Genomic DNA, 20,526 nt, shown 5'->3' with positions numbered 1-20,526 from the left:
AAAGAAGAACTCCTTTTTCTTAAAGAGAATTATGCCGCTGCTGCAGATACAAGGCGGTTCATATAAATGCTCCTTTCATTCTGTTCAAACACTTTCAGGTTCATTCATTGCTACCTGCCCTCAAGTCTCCAACTGATACTAATCTAAAATGTTGAACTTTGACACATGCAATCAAGTGTCTCCTAAAGTCTCATGGTCACCTGTTTGTTTGGCCAGTCTCTTAATATTTTTATGAACACTTCTGATGCCAATTAGAACAGACCTTTAAAGTCAATTAAGCAATTTGCTTTTTGCCATATTTGTCACACTTAAACATTTTCAATCATCAAATACATTTTAATATTAAAGAAAGATAACCTGAGTAAATAAATAAATTATGATTTTATTTATTACGGGGAAAAAAAGCTTCCAATCCTACCTGTCCTGAAAAGTCAAATGGAGACCCCAGAACAACATGCAAAGAACCGCAGGCCTCAATGGCCTCAGTAAAGGTCAGAGGTTATGACTCAGCAATATGAATGAGATGGAGCATTCATGGAAGAATTCTACTGCAGACCAAGAAGAACACACTGGCTTGTCTCACAGTTGCCCAAAAAACATTGATGATCTCCAAAGAGTTGCCTAGCCACAGTCTGGTCTATGAATGCTCAAAAACCATCCAATCGCTTATTTTAGTCTAATAATAATATATGTTGGATGGTCTGATAAATGTAAGTTTAAAAAATATGCAAATAAAAAAGAAACCAGTAAGGGGGCAAATACCTTTTCACAGCACTGTATGTTCATAGAAACCAAAATTATATAAATGCTGGTCAATTATGTTGATTATATCTAATGAGATTCAGTTGAATCGTTAGTGGCCACCAATACAGTTTAACTACTTTTATAACCCTTTTACAGACACGCCACTAGCTTAAGAGTTATACACTTTATTACTATTACAATTCTTGCAAGTCCTGATTAAGATGTAATGAAAACATGTCAAACATGAAAGTCCCAGAAGGTTTTGAACTCATAAGAAGATTGTAGCTTTGTCTCTCATAGTGTGAATTTAGCTCAACTGTTATCTGATGAAAGCGGTTTAATGCTCCTAATAGTATGCAACAGTTCATATTGGGTCAAATGAAGAAGGCTTCAGAAGGAAGTCTCATTTGTTGTTCTTTCTGCTATCTGTGCTTCATCCTTTTGAAGCATGTTTGACCTTCCCGTGTTTCTTCTTTTTCTCATCGTCCTCTGACCCCTCAGCTCCCCCCACGTTCACGGATACGCCACCTCAGTATGTCGAAGCCAAGGAGGGGGGCAGCATCACTTTGACGTGCACGGCCTTCGGCAACCCCAGACCCTCGGTCAGCTGGCTGCGGGAAGGCAGCCTCATGATCAGCAGTGCCAAGTACAAGGTATGCAACGACTGTCTTTAAGGTAGTGTGGAGCTGTATTTAAATAGGCAGCCTCCTCATTAACTTTAATGAGACTACGGCATGGGCTAAAAGACAGAGGATAGATTTGTTTCACCTGAGCGCTTTTAATCTTGTTTCAACTTAAACTTCTACGCAATCTCCTATAAAAATGAGCAAACCCCAACAATTGTTGGACGTCTTTGCGGTTGCTTGGAGAGGGCCAACCCGTAACTGCCTCAACCTTTGGCAGCTTGATTTGCACCTTGCCCTCCGACACAATAAACCCCAGGAATGAAACAGAGGACACGTGAAACTTACACTTCTCAGATTTCTCAGATCACCTGGTGATCAAGAAGGCGGCGAAGAATCCTTGTTGGGGTTTAAGATAAAAATATTGTCCAAATACAGCGAATGACGCCCTGGAAAAGAGCTGGAGCATTGGTCAGTCCAAAAGGCATCCCAAGATATTTGTAATGCCCACTAAGGGTGTTGAAAGCAGTCTTCCTAATTGTGACCAGATGATAACGGATCAAATGCTGAGGAAATAAGAGGGAGGGGTACTTGTTCTTCAATACAGTCTTTTCCTTCTTGCTGACAAAAATCCAAAATACCCTGCTCCTGCTGGTGGCGATGATGGAGGTCACATAATCCTTCATCGACTTTCAGGAGCAGACAGCAAATAGATTCTTCCCCTGCAGGAGAAGATCCTGGGAGCAGATGGACAGCGCAATCATACTCCTGAAGAAGTTGCTTAATGTCATGGTAGCATGGTAGCAAGGTCTGTGTAGTCGAGACCCTTCGGAGATGCGGATGAGGCGTGGCATGGTCAGAGATGGCCTTGAGGGAAAGCACGTCTCTGAACACTCCTTCCTCCATGCTATCACTGTCCCAAGACCAGTCTATATTGGGATTGTGGTTGGACAGCCAGGGAAAGCCTTAAGTGAGGGGGTGTTGCGAGGACTGGAACAGGTGAAAATAGATCCATCTCTGTGTAGTGGTCAGGAAAGCTTAGCTGTACAGGGGATGTGTGGTGAGTGAACCGGCAGAGTAAGCGCCCATCGAGAGCGCTAGCTTCCAGAGGTCTGGGGAGGGGACGGCTCTCTAACCCCAGTCTACTAACTGTTCATCAGGTTGGCATCTTAACCGGAATCCTCCAACATCATCTGACTGGAAGATAGAAACTCTGGGAAGAACCTGAGAGAGACTTAAAGACAGGAATGTGCGGCTCACCAGCAACGTCCTCCTCACTGGCGAGCCCGGTTTCTTAGTGGGAAGGAGGTAGCAAAGGTGGCCCATCTGGCCACAGTAGATGCAAGCTGGTTCACCTTCATAGGTGGATCAAGGAGAAGTTGGTTGTGGGGGCCCTCGAAAGCGCCTTGCAGGGCGGGATCTTGATGGAGGGAATCTGAATCGGGGACCTGGACTCCAAAGCAGACTTAAGGCGAGGTAGCCAAGATCAGAAAACAATGTCCTTACTTCAAGCAGGGTTTCATTACACAGGTAATCAACAAGGCAGGCAGAGCAGTGTTTCTCCTAACAATATAACAGGGTGGGGGCCGGACCGTTTTCTCGACTACTGCCCCCCCTCTGAAGTTGTAAACCTAGGGCAAACACTGCAGAGTCACAGGTGGACAGAAACGATCAAGCATCGGAAGGCACACTAATCGGTCAAATATTTTTATTTGATGATCGGATTTTTAAAAAATTCCAAATTCTAAAACCAAACTGCCAGTGCACATTCACAGTGTGTTACGCAGTTACGTTCCTAACTTCAAAATGGAACAAAAGTACCCGTGCCATGTCATGTTGATTTTGCATATTTTGCAATTGACCCACTCTTTATTAGTTTATTTAGTGTGATATGAAGCCTCTGCTCTCAAGAAAGAACAAATCTTCCCATTTCAATTTGCCAGAAAGCACAGAGTCCAAGATAGAATGATTTGGTCACAATCAAAACTGCTTTGTTTGGAGAAAAGCTGCACTGCATACCAAGAAAAGAACCTCCTCCCAACGGTGAAGCATGGTGGGGAAAACAGGTCTGGGGCTGCTTTTCTGCTTTCGGACCGGGACGACTACATATTATATATATATAAACGTGAATTCTTAGGCCTATCAACAAATTCTTGGTCAGAATCTCCGGCCATTAGTCAGAGAGTAGAAGCTGGGCCGAAAATGGACAACAACCCTGGACAACAGCCCAAAGCATACCAGCAAAACTACCAAGGATTCACACTCTAGATTGGTCTATTCTGGTCCTCAATCCAATAGAAATGTGATGGCTAGACCTGAAGCAGGTGGTCCATGCCAGATGTCCCTCCAACCTCTCTCAACTGGCTGCAAGGACGAGTAGTCATAACTCATTTTAGATACAGTAGATTGCATTGGTTTCTGCGTAGAACTTGTGTGTCTCAAACATTCTCACAAACTCTAGAATATTAAGTCAAAAAGTTCCATCCATCCATCTTCAAACCGCTGTACTGTAAACCGATCCTGTACTTGTGGTCGCTGGCGTCCATCCCAGCCAACTTCAGGAGAGAGACGGGGTTCACTCTGGATCAGTCGCCAGCCAATCGCAGGGCAACACAGAGACAAACAACCATGCACACTCACATCCACACACCTACAGGCAATTTAGAGTCCCCAATCAACCTGATCCCCAGAGCAGGTCTTTGGACTGTGGGAGGAAGCTGAAGAACCCGGAGAGAACCCAGGCAGACATGAGGAGAACATGCAGACTCAAGTCAAAAAGTTGACATTCTTAAAAAATTATGGATGGAATTTTTAAAATTCACATCTTTTCATTGAACAAAATATTTTGCATCAATCCGTTGATCAGCATCAATTTATTGAAGGTACTTGCACACTGGCCTCATGTTGAGAGTTAAAGAGTTAAAGAATCGTAGGAAAAGCAACGTCCAGGGGCGGCTTTACAGATAGGACTGAAGACCCCTGACCTGGTGAAGCTGGACAAAGAAAACACACTAGAGACAAAACTCCATCACATTATTCACACAAAGTGTGAAACATATATTAACACACACGACAGGCAGTGACACAAGGAGAGGCAGAATCTATTAAAGAGTATCATCTTAAGGGGATTTTTTCTGTTCTGAAAAGTTGCAGCTCAGTGAATGAATTGACGTTGCAATCCTGGTTTTTATTTTCGGTTTCGTTTGAGTTTTAGAAGCCGTGTAGTATCGGACATTCGGTGCTTTAGTAAGAATGGGAATGACTGCCCCACATGAGATCAATTATTTAAGCTTTGTTCATAGCAAAGTCATGTATCAGTTGCAGAAGTCACTAGACTACACTCTATACTTCAATAGACTTAGATTTAGGCAATGCTTTAATCTAATGAACAATTCAGTGTAAAAGCAGTATCTGGGAAATGTGTCTTTGAAGCTACTGCTTCTTGCTTTGCATTAAAAAATCCAACTGAAGGGAGAGGAAGTCTTGAATCCGTTTTTTCGGCGTTGACAGTGTTGATTTGATCCGACATGCTGTTTTTTTGCCAGATTTTCACTCTGTCTGAAAAACAGTACTGTGATGTAAAGCAGTGGAGCTGAACTGCTCAACCATCACTTTCAAGATCTGTAATATGAAATATTTTCACTGGCTCACAGCTCGGCCCCGTAGTAAAACCTCCATCCGTTCTGTTAACTGTGTACGGAGTACTGCTGAAGTTCTTGGACAGGAAGTCTTGACTCACAGGTCACTTTCCAACTAAATCAGCAATTATCATTCATTTTTCAATATCAGTGATACAGCAAGAAGAAACAGGTTTGGTTCTTATTATTAACAAATATATTTCTTTATGAAATAAAATGCTGATCTCATGCATTTCTTCACCTTTATTTTAAATGAAGTACTTTGAATCGTCTCTGTGTCTGCAAGATGTTTAAAGTTACTGTATACTTTGACCTTTTCTACTCTCCCACTTCCATCTTCCATTTATCATCATGTTTATATCTAATTTTAAAGGCTCTTTATTAAAATAACAGGATTTATTTTGAAGACCAAAGTTGAAGGCCTTTTGTGACATGGTACACCAGGAGTTAAATGTGTGTGTTTGTTCAGGTGTCTGATGGGAGTTTGACGGTGCTGTCCATCACCAGGGAGGACCGTGGGGCCTACACGTGTCGAGGCTTCAGCCCCCAGGGAGAGGTCATTCACACCACACGGCTGCTGGTACAAGGTACACACATGTGTTGAGTATCCCTACATGTTCTCAGGCAACACACGTCTTTGGAAAAAAGACGGAAGAAACAATGGCCGAGGTCTAAATATTAAAAATTCAACATGAGAAAACATACTGTATCATCATGTACACATCATGTCACTGGAGACCTGCGCTGTCCTCCCGTAAAATACACACCTCGATCCGTAATGAGCAAGATGTAGACTCAGCAGTCACTGACAGCTTGAGATCTTGTTTTTAATTTCCTATTTCCTTGTGACCGAACACCAGGCAGCCAGGAGCAGGCTGGGTGATGGAGCACCTGAGTTAGCTTCCATCTCGGTTCTCCTTCCTACAGCAGTTCAGTAGCATAAAGACGCAAGGATTCTGTACTTGCTCCGATGTTGAGTGTAGTTAATCAAATGCCATAGTTGCTCCAGCAATAAACACAGAATAAATCCAACATTAGACAAAAAAATGTAACAGTCACAGGAGAAAAAGCATCCTTAGTACCCACAAACAGTCTGACGAGGTGAGGAGCTTTCTAAAGCTGTTATTCCAACTGAACTCTGATCAGCTGTCACCAAGTCACAAACAGAAAATATGATACAACCTGTCGGGAGGCTGTACTTTATCGTCCAATAATCTCGTAGTTAGGCAACCCTCGAACAGTTACATTATTGAATATAAAGTACTACCTCAAGTACCTTATTGCTTTTATAACACGGTTACCAGCGAAATTATAAATGGTAAGAAAATATCTGTCTTTCAACACTAACTAGTTGTAGCCACCAAACGTTCCGTATCGCATTTTATCATTCATTTACATCACTTATTATGTCCCTCTCAATTGTCCGGTTGCGACAGCTCGCATTGCCTCAAAACGATCATTTGTGGGATTTCCGGGGGGTTTTCGGCGATCGCCACCGAGCTAAAAGCTAAAAAAATCTAACCTGTTACCTTGAGTGCGCAGTGATATGGACCACTCGGTGAACAGCAACTGTACATTATCGTTCAATAATGTACCCCTCGTGACTCACTCTCAACCAATGAGAACGCTGGATTTCATATACCCGTGTTTTAAAAATGAATATAGAAAAGGATAAGTTGAATATATTATACAGTAAGGCAAAGGCAATACACTGTACAGAATGAACAATGTACCAGGTGCATTGTATGTAACATAATACCACTTACCACAAGCAGAGCAGCAAACGAAGGGGGAACAGAAAGAAAGTCAAAAGATCGAGATAGATGTATAAGGAGATAATATAAAACAGTCAAAGTTTGTCTTTTCAAAGAGCTAAATCCTAAATCCTTCCTTGAGTACTTTGTAGCTGGTTTGTGAGTCAATCATTGGTTGTAGTCATTCAAGTAAATATTACAGCAGTGGACGTTGCACACACACACACACACACACACACAGGGCCTCATGTACGTACATTTGCAAATGTAGTGTTATCAGCATCACGGCAAACGCGTAGAAAGCGCACGCTGTGATGTGTTCACGGCGTATTTACTAAACCTTCAGTTCATCAGGTAATCAGCGCCTTTCTCCACCCACCAAACCGCAAATTGCGAGCATTTATGACAACGTTGATGTGTTATTTGGGCATTTGTGGTGGGAAATGTAAGCATAGACTAGTGTGCTTAGGCAAAGTACTGTTGTGATATGGCTGTGCAGACTGCGGTGTTCCCACTGCTGACCAGGGTTGGGAAAGTTCACTTTCTACATGAACTAGTTCAAAGTTCAGTTCACAAATTTTAAAATGAACTAGTTCAGTTCATAGTTCAAACTTTAATATTTCAACTAAGTTCACAGTTTCAACTAGTTCAGTTCTTTTTTTCCCATATGTAGCTGCAAGCTATTATTTTTCAAAATTAATGCCACAGCCCAGAACCACAGACAGCAATTATTTGATCAGTTTTAACACTGAAGCTATGCATCAGATTTAATCTTCATATCTAATTTTGAATCCTTATCCAACCAGGGTTTACATTAGCATTGAGGGGACATTGTTGCTTTAATGTTGCTGTCCATTCACTCCACACTAGCAGCAGCTGCAGCGTTCACCCCTACAGTACATTCTCAAACACATGCTGCTTCAATGGTCTTTTTTAAATAAGGAATAAAAACACGACAGTTATCATTAAGGTGCAAATGTTCACCATCCTCACCGACCTTGTCAGTAACTTCATAAAACTCATTTAAATTATTATACGCCGCCTCTTTGTTACACGCAGCTGTCGCCTCCATGCATTTCTTTTTGTTGATGACGCATGCGCGGTGCGACGCTGGAGGCTGGTGTTGCCAGATTGGGTGTTTTTTCCGCTACTTATTAAGACGCGTTTACAGTGTGTTTTCTATAGAAATCTGGCAACCTGTTTGAACGACGTTAACCTGAAAGAACGCGCCGTTCACAGACACCAGAATGAACGAGTTCACAGTAACGTTCATCGGGCATTAATACAGTACGTTCAGTTCACGTTCACCCAAAATATGAACGCGTTCAGGCACAACACTGCTGCTGATGCTATGACTGTTTGAAATGACCCTAATGCCAATAATTGTATGGAATGGAATATGAACGCTCAGTGGGAGATGCAAAGTCATCTTTGATTTCTTCCAGTAACTGCAATATTGCAGGCTGCTTAATCTTCCTATGTCGCCGCCTGGCTCGAATTAGTGCTGCCATTTCACCAGGAGGCACATGTGAGGAAACTCTGCTTCTAAGAGTTTTCACCGTGCTTCCACAGGCAGTTTCCTGTCAAATTTGCCACATTCAGTCTCTTCTTTCACCTCAGTGCAGCATGTTTGTTAATACCTCTTCCCTGCTGGTGTAAACCTTGTTATCAGCGTGCTATCACTTTGAAGTTGTTATACCTGGGAACACAACAGGCTGAGCAGACTTTATGATGCAGTTAGGGCTGGGCTGTCTACCATTTTAACCAGTATAAAATTACCTTACGGTATGAATCCTTCTTTTACCGTCAAACTGGTGTTAAGCCGCAAGCCCTGAATGTGTTTCCTCGGAATACTTTGATATACCGGGATACCGTCATCATTTTACAAAATACTGTGAAATGAATTTTAGGCCATATCACCCAGCCCTTGATGCAGTACTACTTTCAGGCGTGAGATTCGACTGGGACTAAAATGAGTTCATCGAACAGCTGCATTTTACAGCTGCAACAGTTGATTTAAAGACAACGGGTTAACAATTATATTTATACTTGAAGTAGTTTGTAACCTTCCACACTTCACCACAGAATCAAGACACATTGAGCAGACATTGTCTGCATTGGGTAACATCTTGCACACATCGGTGCTCAAAGTGACCTTTTTCTACCTGACATGTAAAAGTAAACACAGTATTAAATGTGTGTCTGTGAGGCAACATTTGATTTGATTTGCCTGAAACGTGCTGTTCCAGGTCATCTCATTTAGAGATTGCTGCCCTAGATCCACACAGCTGAGAGTTCATGATATCATTTGAAGTGATGGGGAATTGATTTGATTGAGTCAATGTTTTCCCTGAGTTATTCCGCACATTCATTTCGAAGATTATTATTATGAAAATGAATCAAAATAACAAAAAACATGCTTTTTTTTGCCAGTTACATACCAGAGAAAGGACTGAGCAAGGCGGGACTCTGAGACCTTAAGGTGGCTGTCGGCCATATGACGCGCTGCCAAACCAGAGAATTATGCTGAATGACTTCTACTTGTAGTTGTTTCACTGTGGTGGGGATTGACCTTCACTGTGCAGAATGAAGTGCATTTTGTTTCACATCCGTCTGCTGACAGAAATAATTGTATCGACACATCCTACATTACTGTATATCAGGTTCCCAAACTGAGGGGCGGAAACCACTGCTGCATATGAACATGGCTGTGATCGTTTTTACCCATACCCAACTAATTTATGGACATATATGGACATTTCTTTCAACTCCATCCACCAAATAATGTCACCAGATCTTTTCATTCAGAGCCATAACCAAATCACTCTATCAGGGCACCATGAATTCTCATTATTAGTATGGCGGAGGACTTAAGGAGAGTTGCAGTCGGCTGTCGGTCGCTCTCATTGGTCAGTGAACGGACGGCAGACGTGTTAACAGAGGTGGCCTACTTGCTTTTGCCACTGAGCATCAAAAGCAGTGCAGAGCCAGAGCACTTGTTTGACCCCGTCCTGTATAATTTACGGGGGAGACGGATTAATAGAGGCCCTCCTGGAAAGCCACTGAGCAGCAGATCAGCTAAGAGACTACAGTGCCAACAAATCTCCAGCACTCAGCTGGTTCCAAATAGGGCGGGTTGGCACAGACAGACACACATACACACATGCACACGCACACGCTCAAACACCAATGACACAGTCATCCAACACGGCTCTATTCCTGCTTGTCCTGCTGAGGGCCTGGCAGATGGAAATGCTGTGGCTGTTAAAGGATCAGGCCGAGGGCTACAGATCAGTATTAACATATGGGACTGGCATTTTATAGTTGCAACAGTGGCTAAACACAGCTGTATGTGTTTATCTGTGGTTGTGTGTGTTAGGTTTTTCCTATTGTGGACAAGGATAACTGTGTGTGTGCGTGTGTGTGCGTGCGTGTGTGTGCGTGCGTGTGTGTGTGTGTGTGTGCGTGTGTGTGTGTGCGTATGTGTGTGTGTGTGTGTGCGTGTGTGTGTGTGTGTGTGTGTGTGTGTGTGTGTGTGTGTGCGTATGTGCGAAGTGTACGTGTGTGTGTGCGTGTGTGTGTGTGCGTATGTGTGTGTGTGTGCGTGTGTGTGCGTGTGTGCGTGTGTGTGTGCATGCGTGCGTGCGTGTGCGTGTGTGTGCGTGTGTGTGTGTGTGTGTGTGTGTGTGCGTGTCCGGCAGGTCCGGCTCTGTGTTACAATAACCTTTGAACACCTGGTTTGTGTGAAACACACACAAACCAGGTGTTCAAAGGTTACAGTAAGCAGCCTCTGGTGATTGAGTGTTTGCATGTGTGACACTGAGGGTTAATGTTCAGACTTTGGCGTTGAGGGGTTTTCCCCGACACCAATGCCAGAGAGAAACATTAAGACAAGGTATACAGAGCGAAGCACACTTTGTAAAAGAACTCTGCATTTTCTATAGACCATAGCAAATATTGTCATTACACTCATTTAGTAATTATACAATAGCGTTCAACTTTTTAAAATTGATATTCTTTAGGAATAGTTGAATGTTGTCCTTTGATGCCATATTATATGAATTGCAAGTCCAAAGATTCATTGTAGAAAATCAGCCCGGTTTCATTTCTTGAAAGGAAAACCTATAGATTGTTTGATTTAAAGGAATCCTTTGGTTATTTTATAGAATGCCGTTATTATTATTATTATCTAGTCAATGCTAGAGTTTACAGGAACATAAAAGGCATACTAACAAAGGTGCTTGACATGAAACCATAAGCTGTGGTCTGTTGTCATAACAGTAAACCTCCCCAAAATGTATTAAAGCAAGACCTCAACAGGTATCAGTTTAAGTGATATTAACGGTGAGTTAGTTACTCTGTGTGCAGGGTGTAGATTGGGGCTGGCCTCATGTCTCCTATGTGATCACGCGCTGTGAGTGCGTGCTGGGCAGAGAACGGAGCAGTGAGTGAGCTCTGATTGGGCGCTATTTTAAGTATCAGTACTAAAAATATACAATAAGGTACCTTTTTTGTACATCGGTACAGTAGTTGAGACTCTACTCAGCGACCAAAGAGAGGCACGGAAATAACTATATGGGCCTCAAGCACCATGACAACGAGAGCACGATCCAAGGGCAATCACGGCCCATGGAAACCTGCTAGACAATAGATTCACCAAAATCATTAGAATGTACAATTTACACCTATGGCTAGAACAACTTCTACATCTGCTTCTTATTGGCAGTGATTCCAGACACAAATGAATTACAAATCAGTGACCTGTGGCATTACTTGAGATGTACACCTTTCTCTGCAGTGTGAATGGAGACAGAGTTCTAATGCCTTTTATGAGTTACTTTGGGTGGTTTAATATGCTTCGAAACTGCAATTCAAAGTAGATAGATAGCTGATAAAACAATGCTAAACAAATGATCATCACGGCATGGTGACATACTCGGCGCTTCCAGATTGTGTCCAATTCTTTCACTCAAACAGCTGCTTCTTAGTGATAATATCAGGCCCTGTTCAGAGGAAAATCCTCCCTCATACCCAGTCTTACACCTTGTGTATGATCATCAGTTACTGAAATGTTCCCCTTCCCCCCTCCCATCCAAGAGATGGGGCGCTCTGTTTGTACTATCAAACTGCGTTAAGCCAATCCCTCGTTTATTTTTCTGCTCCAAATTCATTGGCAACGTAGCGGTTGTCATGTATTCTGTTTTCAGATGTCTGACCAGTGGAACAAGTAGCCAGTCAACATCTGTACCTGCTCACAAACGGGTGGAGCAGAGCAATGTGTTACTGATGCAGCGGTAGAGACTTTAGAGACTCCCTTCAGCTCTAGCTCAAAGTCATTCCTCTGTTGGATCTGGAAGCTCCTATAAATAAGCCTCACAAGCAAGCAAGATCATTGGTGGATAAGAAAATATCAAATAAAAACACCTCTTTCCCTTCTATCCTGTTTTTCTTTTCACCGGCTTAATATTGGGGTGCTCATGTAGCAGCAAGGTTCAGACCCTTGAAACTCCAGAGCACCGCAGCCGTTTCATCCGTCTTTTCATCAGCGATTATCTCCTCAGCCTGTGGATTTAGGCCTTGGGGGCCCTAATCTTTTGAGCGAGGGCTCCCAGGTGTCTTTGTCCTTTTTCAGGTTCTACTCATCCAGGCCAATTGAAGTGATCTGGTACTTGATTGATACTTGCTTCATCTCCAGCGCAGTTTCCCTGAGATCTACCTGTCCTTCTCCCCATCCATTTCTTAGCTTTACCTGCATCTATGGAAAATCTGCACCGTGAGCACATGCCACTTTTCCTGTTGCCTATAAATTTGCATTAAATTGTGATCTTAGTACCTTAGCGGTACTGATGTGTAGTATTACCTATTGTGGGCGTCAGTGCCACACTCGCTTACACTCTAACGTGATGCTCTCATATAAATCAACAACCTGGTGTGTTATAAGAAGCTGTGTGAGAGAGATTACTGTATATTCAATATCAGAGGGTAAATATATACAGTACCATTTCAAATTTTGCAAACATTCTTGTTCAATTGAATTGAATGAGAAAGTGTGCCTAATCTTGGCTGATACTGGTTGCATGCATGCAAGGAAGAGTATCCATCTGGCACAGCAAAGATCCCTTAATACATTTCTCATAATCCTTTCCTGAGTGCAGGATAAGTATGTGATATGGCTCAGGGGTCCGCCACAGAAGACATGCATTGGTGTTATTCCCATGGGTGTCTTCACAGCATGTGCAAATGGCCATAAGTACTACTACAGTCCTTGCCAGCTGTTGACAAATGACAGTGTTGAGTCTGCAGTGGGTGGTACCCGGCTGAATGGGAGGTTCCCACTGAGGAGAGTCGTATCAGTGTCACGTCATAGCGGATGCCGCCCTGTGGACGCTGCAGTTCATTGTGGCTTATGTTTCATGTTTTAACATAACTCTGTTTGAAGAACAAATGGTGGACTTGTTGGGTTGTACACGGAGAATTTTACATTTTATATTGATGTATTACTCAGGTTTGAAATTTGACTAAAAGGTGACATCCCTGTTGCCTAACATTAAAAGCAATGTCTGTATGTGTGTCCTTTGCATATCTGAGAAACTGATCATCTGATCTTCTTCACATTGGCACGGGCTTTTGCAGGGGTTCCAACTATGTGCACAGTGAAGTTAGTGCCATTTGGACTCGCACACGTTCATCATACATCTTTGACAAATAAGCTTCTTTTTTTTTAAGAATGTCAACTTTTTGACTTTGTGGAGTCTGCATGTTCTCCTCATGTCTGCGTGGGTTCTCTCCGGGTTCTTCAGCTTCCTCCCACAGTCCAAAGACCTGCTCTGGGGATCAGGTTGATTGGGAAGTCTAAATTGCCTGTAGGTGTGTGGATGTGAGTGTGAATGGTTGTTTGTCTCTGTGTTGCCCTGCGATTGGCTGGCGACTGATCCAGGGTGAACCCCGTCTCTCTCCTGAAGTTGGCTGGGATGGACGCCAGCGACCCTGTGTGCAGAATAAGCAGTTTGAAGATGGATGGATGGATGGAAGAAATCCTGACAACCTCTGTGTGTTCTCTTCTAGGCCCTCCGTTCATTATATCGCCACCTGAGAACATCACAGTGAACATCTCGCAGGATGCCTTCTTCACCTGCCAGGCGGAGGCCTACCCTCGCAACCTGACCTACACCTGGTTCTGGGAAGAGGACAACGTCTTCTTCAAGAAGTAACGTTATGATCGTTTTCCTTGTTGACTCCCACATCACTCACCAATCTTTCCCTACTTTTCACTGCAGTCATTCCTGTCCTTGCTTATGATGGGGTTTGTGCTGGATATCCACTGTAAATTAAGGATTTACTTTTCATTTAGTTTTTCAAAAACCAAGACAAATGTTTTAAAAAATGCTTTAGCTGAATTAAGATGCATCTGTTTTAAGTAAAGAGTAAAAAAATGTTTAACAAGTTTAATTTCCGGTTTGGAAAGTCAAGCAGGCGATTCACAAGTTCCCATTTTGCAGATATTTATGATAACAATGCAGCAAACGTAGCAAACTCAACAACGATCTCCTCTGGAGACGGTCGGGGGGGAATAAGAAAAGTTCCGAATTGTAACAAAAAGGGTTAGAATACTATACATAATAGAACACTTAGATTATTGACTTGAGAACACTTTCACATTGACCTCTCTCAGGTACAGATTGAATCTGTAAAGTAATTACCCCTCATGTTGCATTACAATGTTGCATGTAAGGGCATTTACTGAATCAAAGTAGTTAAGAATAATGCTACTTTTTACTTCTAGTAAATTAAGTAAATCATTTTTCCAATAAAAAGAAAACGTATCAAATGTCCATCAGTTAGCGCATCTCCCTCTGTTGCCACGAGCATTGATGACGTTACTGGTGTCAGCGCTTTGAAGCGGTTCAGACAGCGACAATGGGCTTCTCACTGTGCTCAACCATAAAGTGCCCTACAGTCACAAGCTTGAAGTGAAGTTAGTTTCGGTAAATGGACTTGTTTAGCGCTTCTGTCTTCTGACCGCTCAAAGTGCTTTAACACTACATAAGACCATTCACTCATTTACACCCATTCATACACTAATGACAGGACCTACCATACACAGTGGCACCTGCCCATCAGTAACTAACATTCACACACTGTAGTCACAGCTAGAGGAGCAATGCTGGGATTAAGTGTCTTTCCCAAGGACACATCGACATGCAGACAGGGAGGAACCCAGCTCTCATGCAGAAGTGCAAAATAGCTGCAAAGGGGGAGCTTTTCTCCATTTTTGCAAACTAAATGAATGGCGCTCTGACACTTGGCATATGTTTCTGCAGTATTCTATCTTTACAGATGCCTGAGATGTTACAAATAACAGCAGAAAGAAAATAGTTTGTAGTTTGTTTGTAATTGTAGCATTGCAATATTGTGTTTTGTGATACTGCGTCGATTAAGCAATAAGGTGCGAGGGTTGCCTAACTACAGTTTAACATAATGACATCAAACAATTCAGTGAATCAATGAATATATATATACAAACAATATTCAGAATATGATAACTACCATATCATAACTATTAGAAATATCCAATATCAAATAATAGATATATTATATGTAACAGTTCGGGGGAGTTGTTACAACAACCCTCGAATGGTTCCATTATTGAAGATAAAGTACTGCCTTAAGTACCTTATTGTTTTTATAATACAACTACCACCCAAATGATAAATAGCTGCCTTTCAGCACAAAATAGTATTATTCACGTTCAGGAAACGTTTATTGCCATAATATGTCTTTGCGAATTTGACTTTTTGGTTGGTGCATGATGGCAGACAGTATGACAATGGACAACAGACAACATAGTGCAGGAATAAGATAAAAATATAAGTGAAATATAGTGGAATGTTGTGTATCGCATTTCAGAAGACAAATAGTCCCCATACGTGCATGTAAACAGCATTGGGTCTCCTAGCAAGATCTCACATCATCTCATTCATTGTCTCCTTAATTGTCCGGTTGCAAAAGCCAAAATGTCAACTAACAGTCACACAATGTCTAACGTGCTACTTTGAGTGCAGTGATATGGAACGCTCGGGTCAATGTGAACAGCAACTGTACATTATCGCTGAATAATGCAGCCCCGGGACTCACTCTCAACCAATCAGAACGCTGGATTTCATCATATTTCAATGAATCATAACCCCTGTAAGCCTGAGAGCTACACTAACTAGATAAACTATTTGACTAATTTAGAACCAGGTTCTTAAATGGAAAGGGCTTTCCTTCATGTGTACACTGTTACTGATGAACAATGCAGGGCGACCCATTTTCTTGCTTTTTTGTGATCACATCGCTGTGGCTGTAAATAATGATGATGTTCTGCAACCAGCTTATGTCATGGTTCTCAGCAAGATAGTTGCTTTCAGAGGAACTGTAATTCTACTGTGTACAATGGTACACACTCTCAATGCATTCCCATTGTTTGTTATTTATTGCCCAATATCAAAAACTCTTAGGAATAACTATATACACAATTTTGAGCTTGAAGGATTTATTGAAACCAATACTTTGCGGGATGCAGATATTTCCAACTTTAAAAATCCCTCTAATCCGCAGCTTGAAGGCTTTTTGTTGGAACTGGGGAGGGGGATCACAGAAATCGTGGTTCATGCTTGACTTATCCAAAAGGCCATTTTTCAAGATGCTTGAATATTGTGAGTTCTGGGGTGTTTGTACGTGTCCATTTTTGTAGAACTACACTTAAGTCAGTTTTTTGTAAAAGGATTCATTCATGCATGGTTAGAAGGTGCAGACTTTGCTTTGACCCCTGTTTAACTACAGGTCTAAGATAAAGTATCATTTTACAGTACAATTTGTTATCATGACAGTAACTGCATTTTACCCATGCTAGTGTTTCTTCAACAAGGGTACTATTACCCTAGTGCAAATACAAACTATTGCAAAGGTATGTGTCATGCAGGATTCAATACATATTAATCATAAAATATTATCAACAAAAACATGTGGAAAATGTGAGTTTGATAATCAAACTAAACATAGAACGTACACATATACGTGTGTTCATTCGAGCTTCAGTACTCGTCTGAAAATAAATCTTAAAATCTGTTTTGGAATCTGATTTAAAGGATTCTTTAGATGCATTGTACAATGTCAAGAAAGTCTTGAAAAAATTCGATTTTACCAGCTGTTGGGTGGTACGTACATAAACACAGAAAAATGTGAGCAACCTTTTGATTCCAAGTAAAACCTTTTTTCCTCCCATAATATGTAAAATATACTATGAAAGTGTAAAATAAAAAGTTTCTTTTTACTTAGGGCTGCATGTTTTTTTCTGTAGCAGACATACATGTTTTGCTTAGGAGCAATGGGGGCTGAGATTGGGGTTTAGTGACCAGCCACTTGCCGTAGCCAAGGCAACAGATATTTGGCATTCATTTGCTTTGCTCCCTTCTCTCCCTTATTCCAAAATAGGCTGGAAGAGTGCAAAATTAGTCATGATTGCAACTTTTCAAAGGCCTGCATATCACATAATAACATTTCAGAGAGAAGGATGAGGGAAAATCAGGTACTTCGTGGCAAAGGCAGTCAATTATCATAATTCAAAAAGTCAGTCTTCAGTCATTAAAAATGAGGAGAAGCAGTCTGCACCAATGCCCCGTATGGGTCACTATGGCAGCGGTTGTTCAAATAGACCATCGGATTGCATATTGCGGCTTGAAGAGAAGATTGATTTTAATCCTTAGTTACAATCCAGTGGTCCCTATTATTTCCATATTTTTTCCATGGATTTGACCCATCACATCTCTATTCTCCGTATGCCTGCTCACTGAATGTCGCTTTTTAAGCCTCAAACCTTTGAATGAGGTTGTTGAATAAAGTTTTGAATGCCGTTGTCACATTTTATGACGGAAAATTTGATTTTGTGTTATGGTGGCTATAAAAGTTTGACTCATAGAATGAATGAAAGCCAAATACCTACAAACATGAATTGAAGCAGAATATTCTATTGAATAAAGATATGCTTGGAATTCTGGAAACGATGAAGCTGGACAATTTCACGGTCACTTTCTGTCAAGTTATCAGTCAGGGATGAAACTTCAAGATTCAAACTATTGGGGACAGCCCCATTTATGAATATGAATTAGGTTGTGATGTTAAAGGTAAGATGCAAACAATGCTGGTGCATCGTCCCACCAAGCAACACACACTTGGAGACTGTTGTTCAGAGGACACGTTGCTTTTAAATACAAAGTTATTTTTTACACAAATGGTGATCACACTATTTTAAATACATGGCTCGTAAAATAGTTATTTCTCGCACAAAAGCATATTGAACTGATTGACAAGATGAGCCGTTCCAATGAATTACTCAGCTGTAGGAATATGCAGCATGGGTTCAGATTCCATGTGTTTATTGTTTATATCCAAAAGCCCAAATTGGCCTGGTTCTGAGGCATATTTCTTAGTTTGTACATACATCTATAGATCTATTTTGAAATACTGTATGACTTCTGTTACAGGGCTTTTTATTCTTCTCCCAACTGTGCTCATCAGGTCGACATGATGTAAAATAAATTCAATTCAGATCCAAACTCAAATGTTTGTATGTTTGTGATTTTCACAGTGACCTAAAGCGCAGAGTCAGTATTCTTATTGACGGTTCTCTCATCATTGCCCAAGTCAAGCCGGAGGATGCTGGGAAATATACCTGTGCTCCCAGCAACAGCCTGGGCCAACCACCGACTGCCTCTGCCTACATTACAGTGCAATGTAAGTGTCTTTTACTCTTCTTTTGCTGCACGTGTCAAACGCCGATTGCGTCCTCATTGGTAGCAAGGGTCCGGACCTTTTTTCTTTGTCCTTTCTGTGTATTTGGGTCAAAGCCACAGCGACCTCTACTCTGTACTATTAATACCCAAATACAAAACACTAATCATGCTGGAGGTTCACAGAAAAGGAGCGTGGCTGAGCATGTCCACTGCAAGATGACGGGTAACTTCAAGCCCCTAAGAACTGGTGTATTTTCCTTAAAATGTGTTCTTAAATGTTATTTTGTTTTGAGAAACCTTGACCTACGTCATAAATGATTAAACAAAACCTCTTTTGAAAATGTCATATTCTTCAGCGTTGACGTCAACAATCAGCGACACATAAAACATCAATGAGGAAGGGAAGGACAGAGATGAATACTAAACCTGCACTTTTAATGGGACATTGAAGAGGTAAAATATGACAGCTTAATCAACAGAAATGTTCAAAATGTTTAAAAAAACTCTGAACATCATTTATTGGTGTTCCTAAAACATTAACTTTAACATAAACATAAACAGACAGAATGCCTGATGTGATGCCTGATCAAATCTGATACAAAAATAAAATCATACATCTAAATAAAAACCTTTAAATTCTATTGCATTAACCAAGTTCCAAAACAGAAAATCTGATTATTATTATATTATTTGATCTCAGGCTTCACAGGGGTAAAAACAAACGATGGAACAGTGATTCACATTAAAAAAGACTTGAGAATGAGCATTTCACATCGTGCTTCTTCAGACTCCTGGACACTATGTAAACAGGCACTGACTTCAACAAGATGTCAAAGTCAATATTCCTGAATGCATAATTGCACACATAAAGGCACACGGAAATGTGTATTCAGTAAAACTCTTTGGGCAGAACATAAACTAATCACTATGTTGACCATGTCCATTCGATAACAACAACTCTGCTCATTCATTTGATGTTTTATTGCATGTATGAATGTAAACTTTACCCTGCCCACTGCTGTGGAGAATAAACATGCCTGGTTGAAGCCACTACATATTTGAAATGTTCAGATTCAGCGTTATTGGCTACTGTAGACTTCAATCATTATCCAGCTTAAAAAGCTTAAAAACTTAAAAAGAATACACCAAAAGAATATGATGTTTGATGCCTATTATCAGAACCAGTTTCAGCCAAAGGCTGGTCCATAAACGGAGGTTTCTGGCCAGCAGCTGGAGTGTCAAATACCACACTGCTGTTGGGCTGCATCTCCTACCACCTCTTCTCTGTGGAACCAGTCTCCACCTTTCAGCCAACAAACATCCATTTGCTCTCTCAAATCCACTCTATTTTATCATGTTGCAATCAGCCTCTCCCTCTCTCTCTCTCCAATGTCTGATGTCTGTCTGTCTGTCTGTCTGTTCACATCTCTCCTGACTTTCCTGCGGTCTTCTTCTTCTGTGTTCTCCCCTCCCGTGAAATACCCACCCAGTCCCACAGTCACTGGGAGCTCCATGACTGTGGTGAATTTGTCCCTTTGGAAAAGCATGTGGCTCCTGCCAGGAGGCAGGCAGGTGGAGGAAGGACGAGCGTTGACATTTTTAGGCCCCGTCGACCAGTCACCGGCCACCAGCAGTAGTCAAGGCAACCGACATTGTGCATTCCTTCGCTCCTGCCTCTTTTGATGGCTGTATATTAGGCCGTGCAGTGTGTGTGTGACGAACAGAGGCGGGTAACACTAGTCGTGAGAGGGAGGGGGGAGTGAGAAGGGGGATTACATCATTGCTGTAAGACCAGGGACTTTCTCCCTGCAGACTGCAGACGGCTCTTCGTACGATTCTCTCCTTTTACTCTCCTTCTGTTTTTTTCTTCCACTCAGTCCTCAACATTTACTCTCCCATCTTTCTGAAACGCTTGCCGCTGAACGACTTCCCCGAAAGCATCTTGCAGTATAGGGAAACTGGCGTATCGTGACCCATAGCGCCAGCTGAGGGC

General features: G+C 41.7%; 1 protein-coding gene across 5 annotated transcripts in view; it reads left to right on the top strand.

Moving 5' to 3' along the window:
• LOC119206980 (protein turtle homolog B-like) overlaps positions 1-20,526 on the top strand; it is an 85,402-nt gene that overhangs the window by 30,649 nt on the left and 34,227 nt on the right. For all 5 annotated transcript variants that reach the window (XM_062558147.1, XM_062558145.1, XM_062558146.1 and 2 more), the window contains exons 4-7: positions 1,246-1,397; positions 5,475-5,592; positions 13,825-13,966; positions 18,389-18,534. In XM_062558147.1, the coding sequence (XP_062414131.1) occupies positions 1,246-1,397; positions 5,475-5,592; positions 13,825-13,966; positions 18,389-18,534 (558 nt within the window). The remainder of the gene's footprint in view (positions 1-1,245; positions 1,398-5,474; positions 5,593-13,824; positions 13,967-18,388; positions 18,535-20,526) is intronic.

This window comes from Pungitius pungitius, chromosome 16 (genome assembly GCF_949316345.1).
Source record: "Pungitius pungitius chromosome 16, fPunPun2.1, whole genome shotgun sequence".
NCBI classification, from domain to species: Eukaryota; Metazoa; Chordata; class Actinopteri; order Perciformes; family Gasterosteidae; genus Pungitius; species Pungitius pungitius.
The sequence above is the reverse complement of the archived record's forward strand: the minus strand, read 5'-3'. Positions and strand labels throughout refer to the sequence as shown.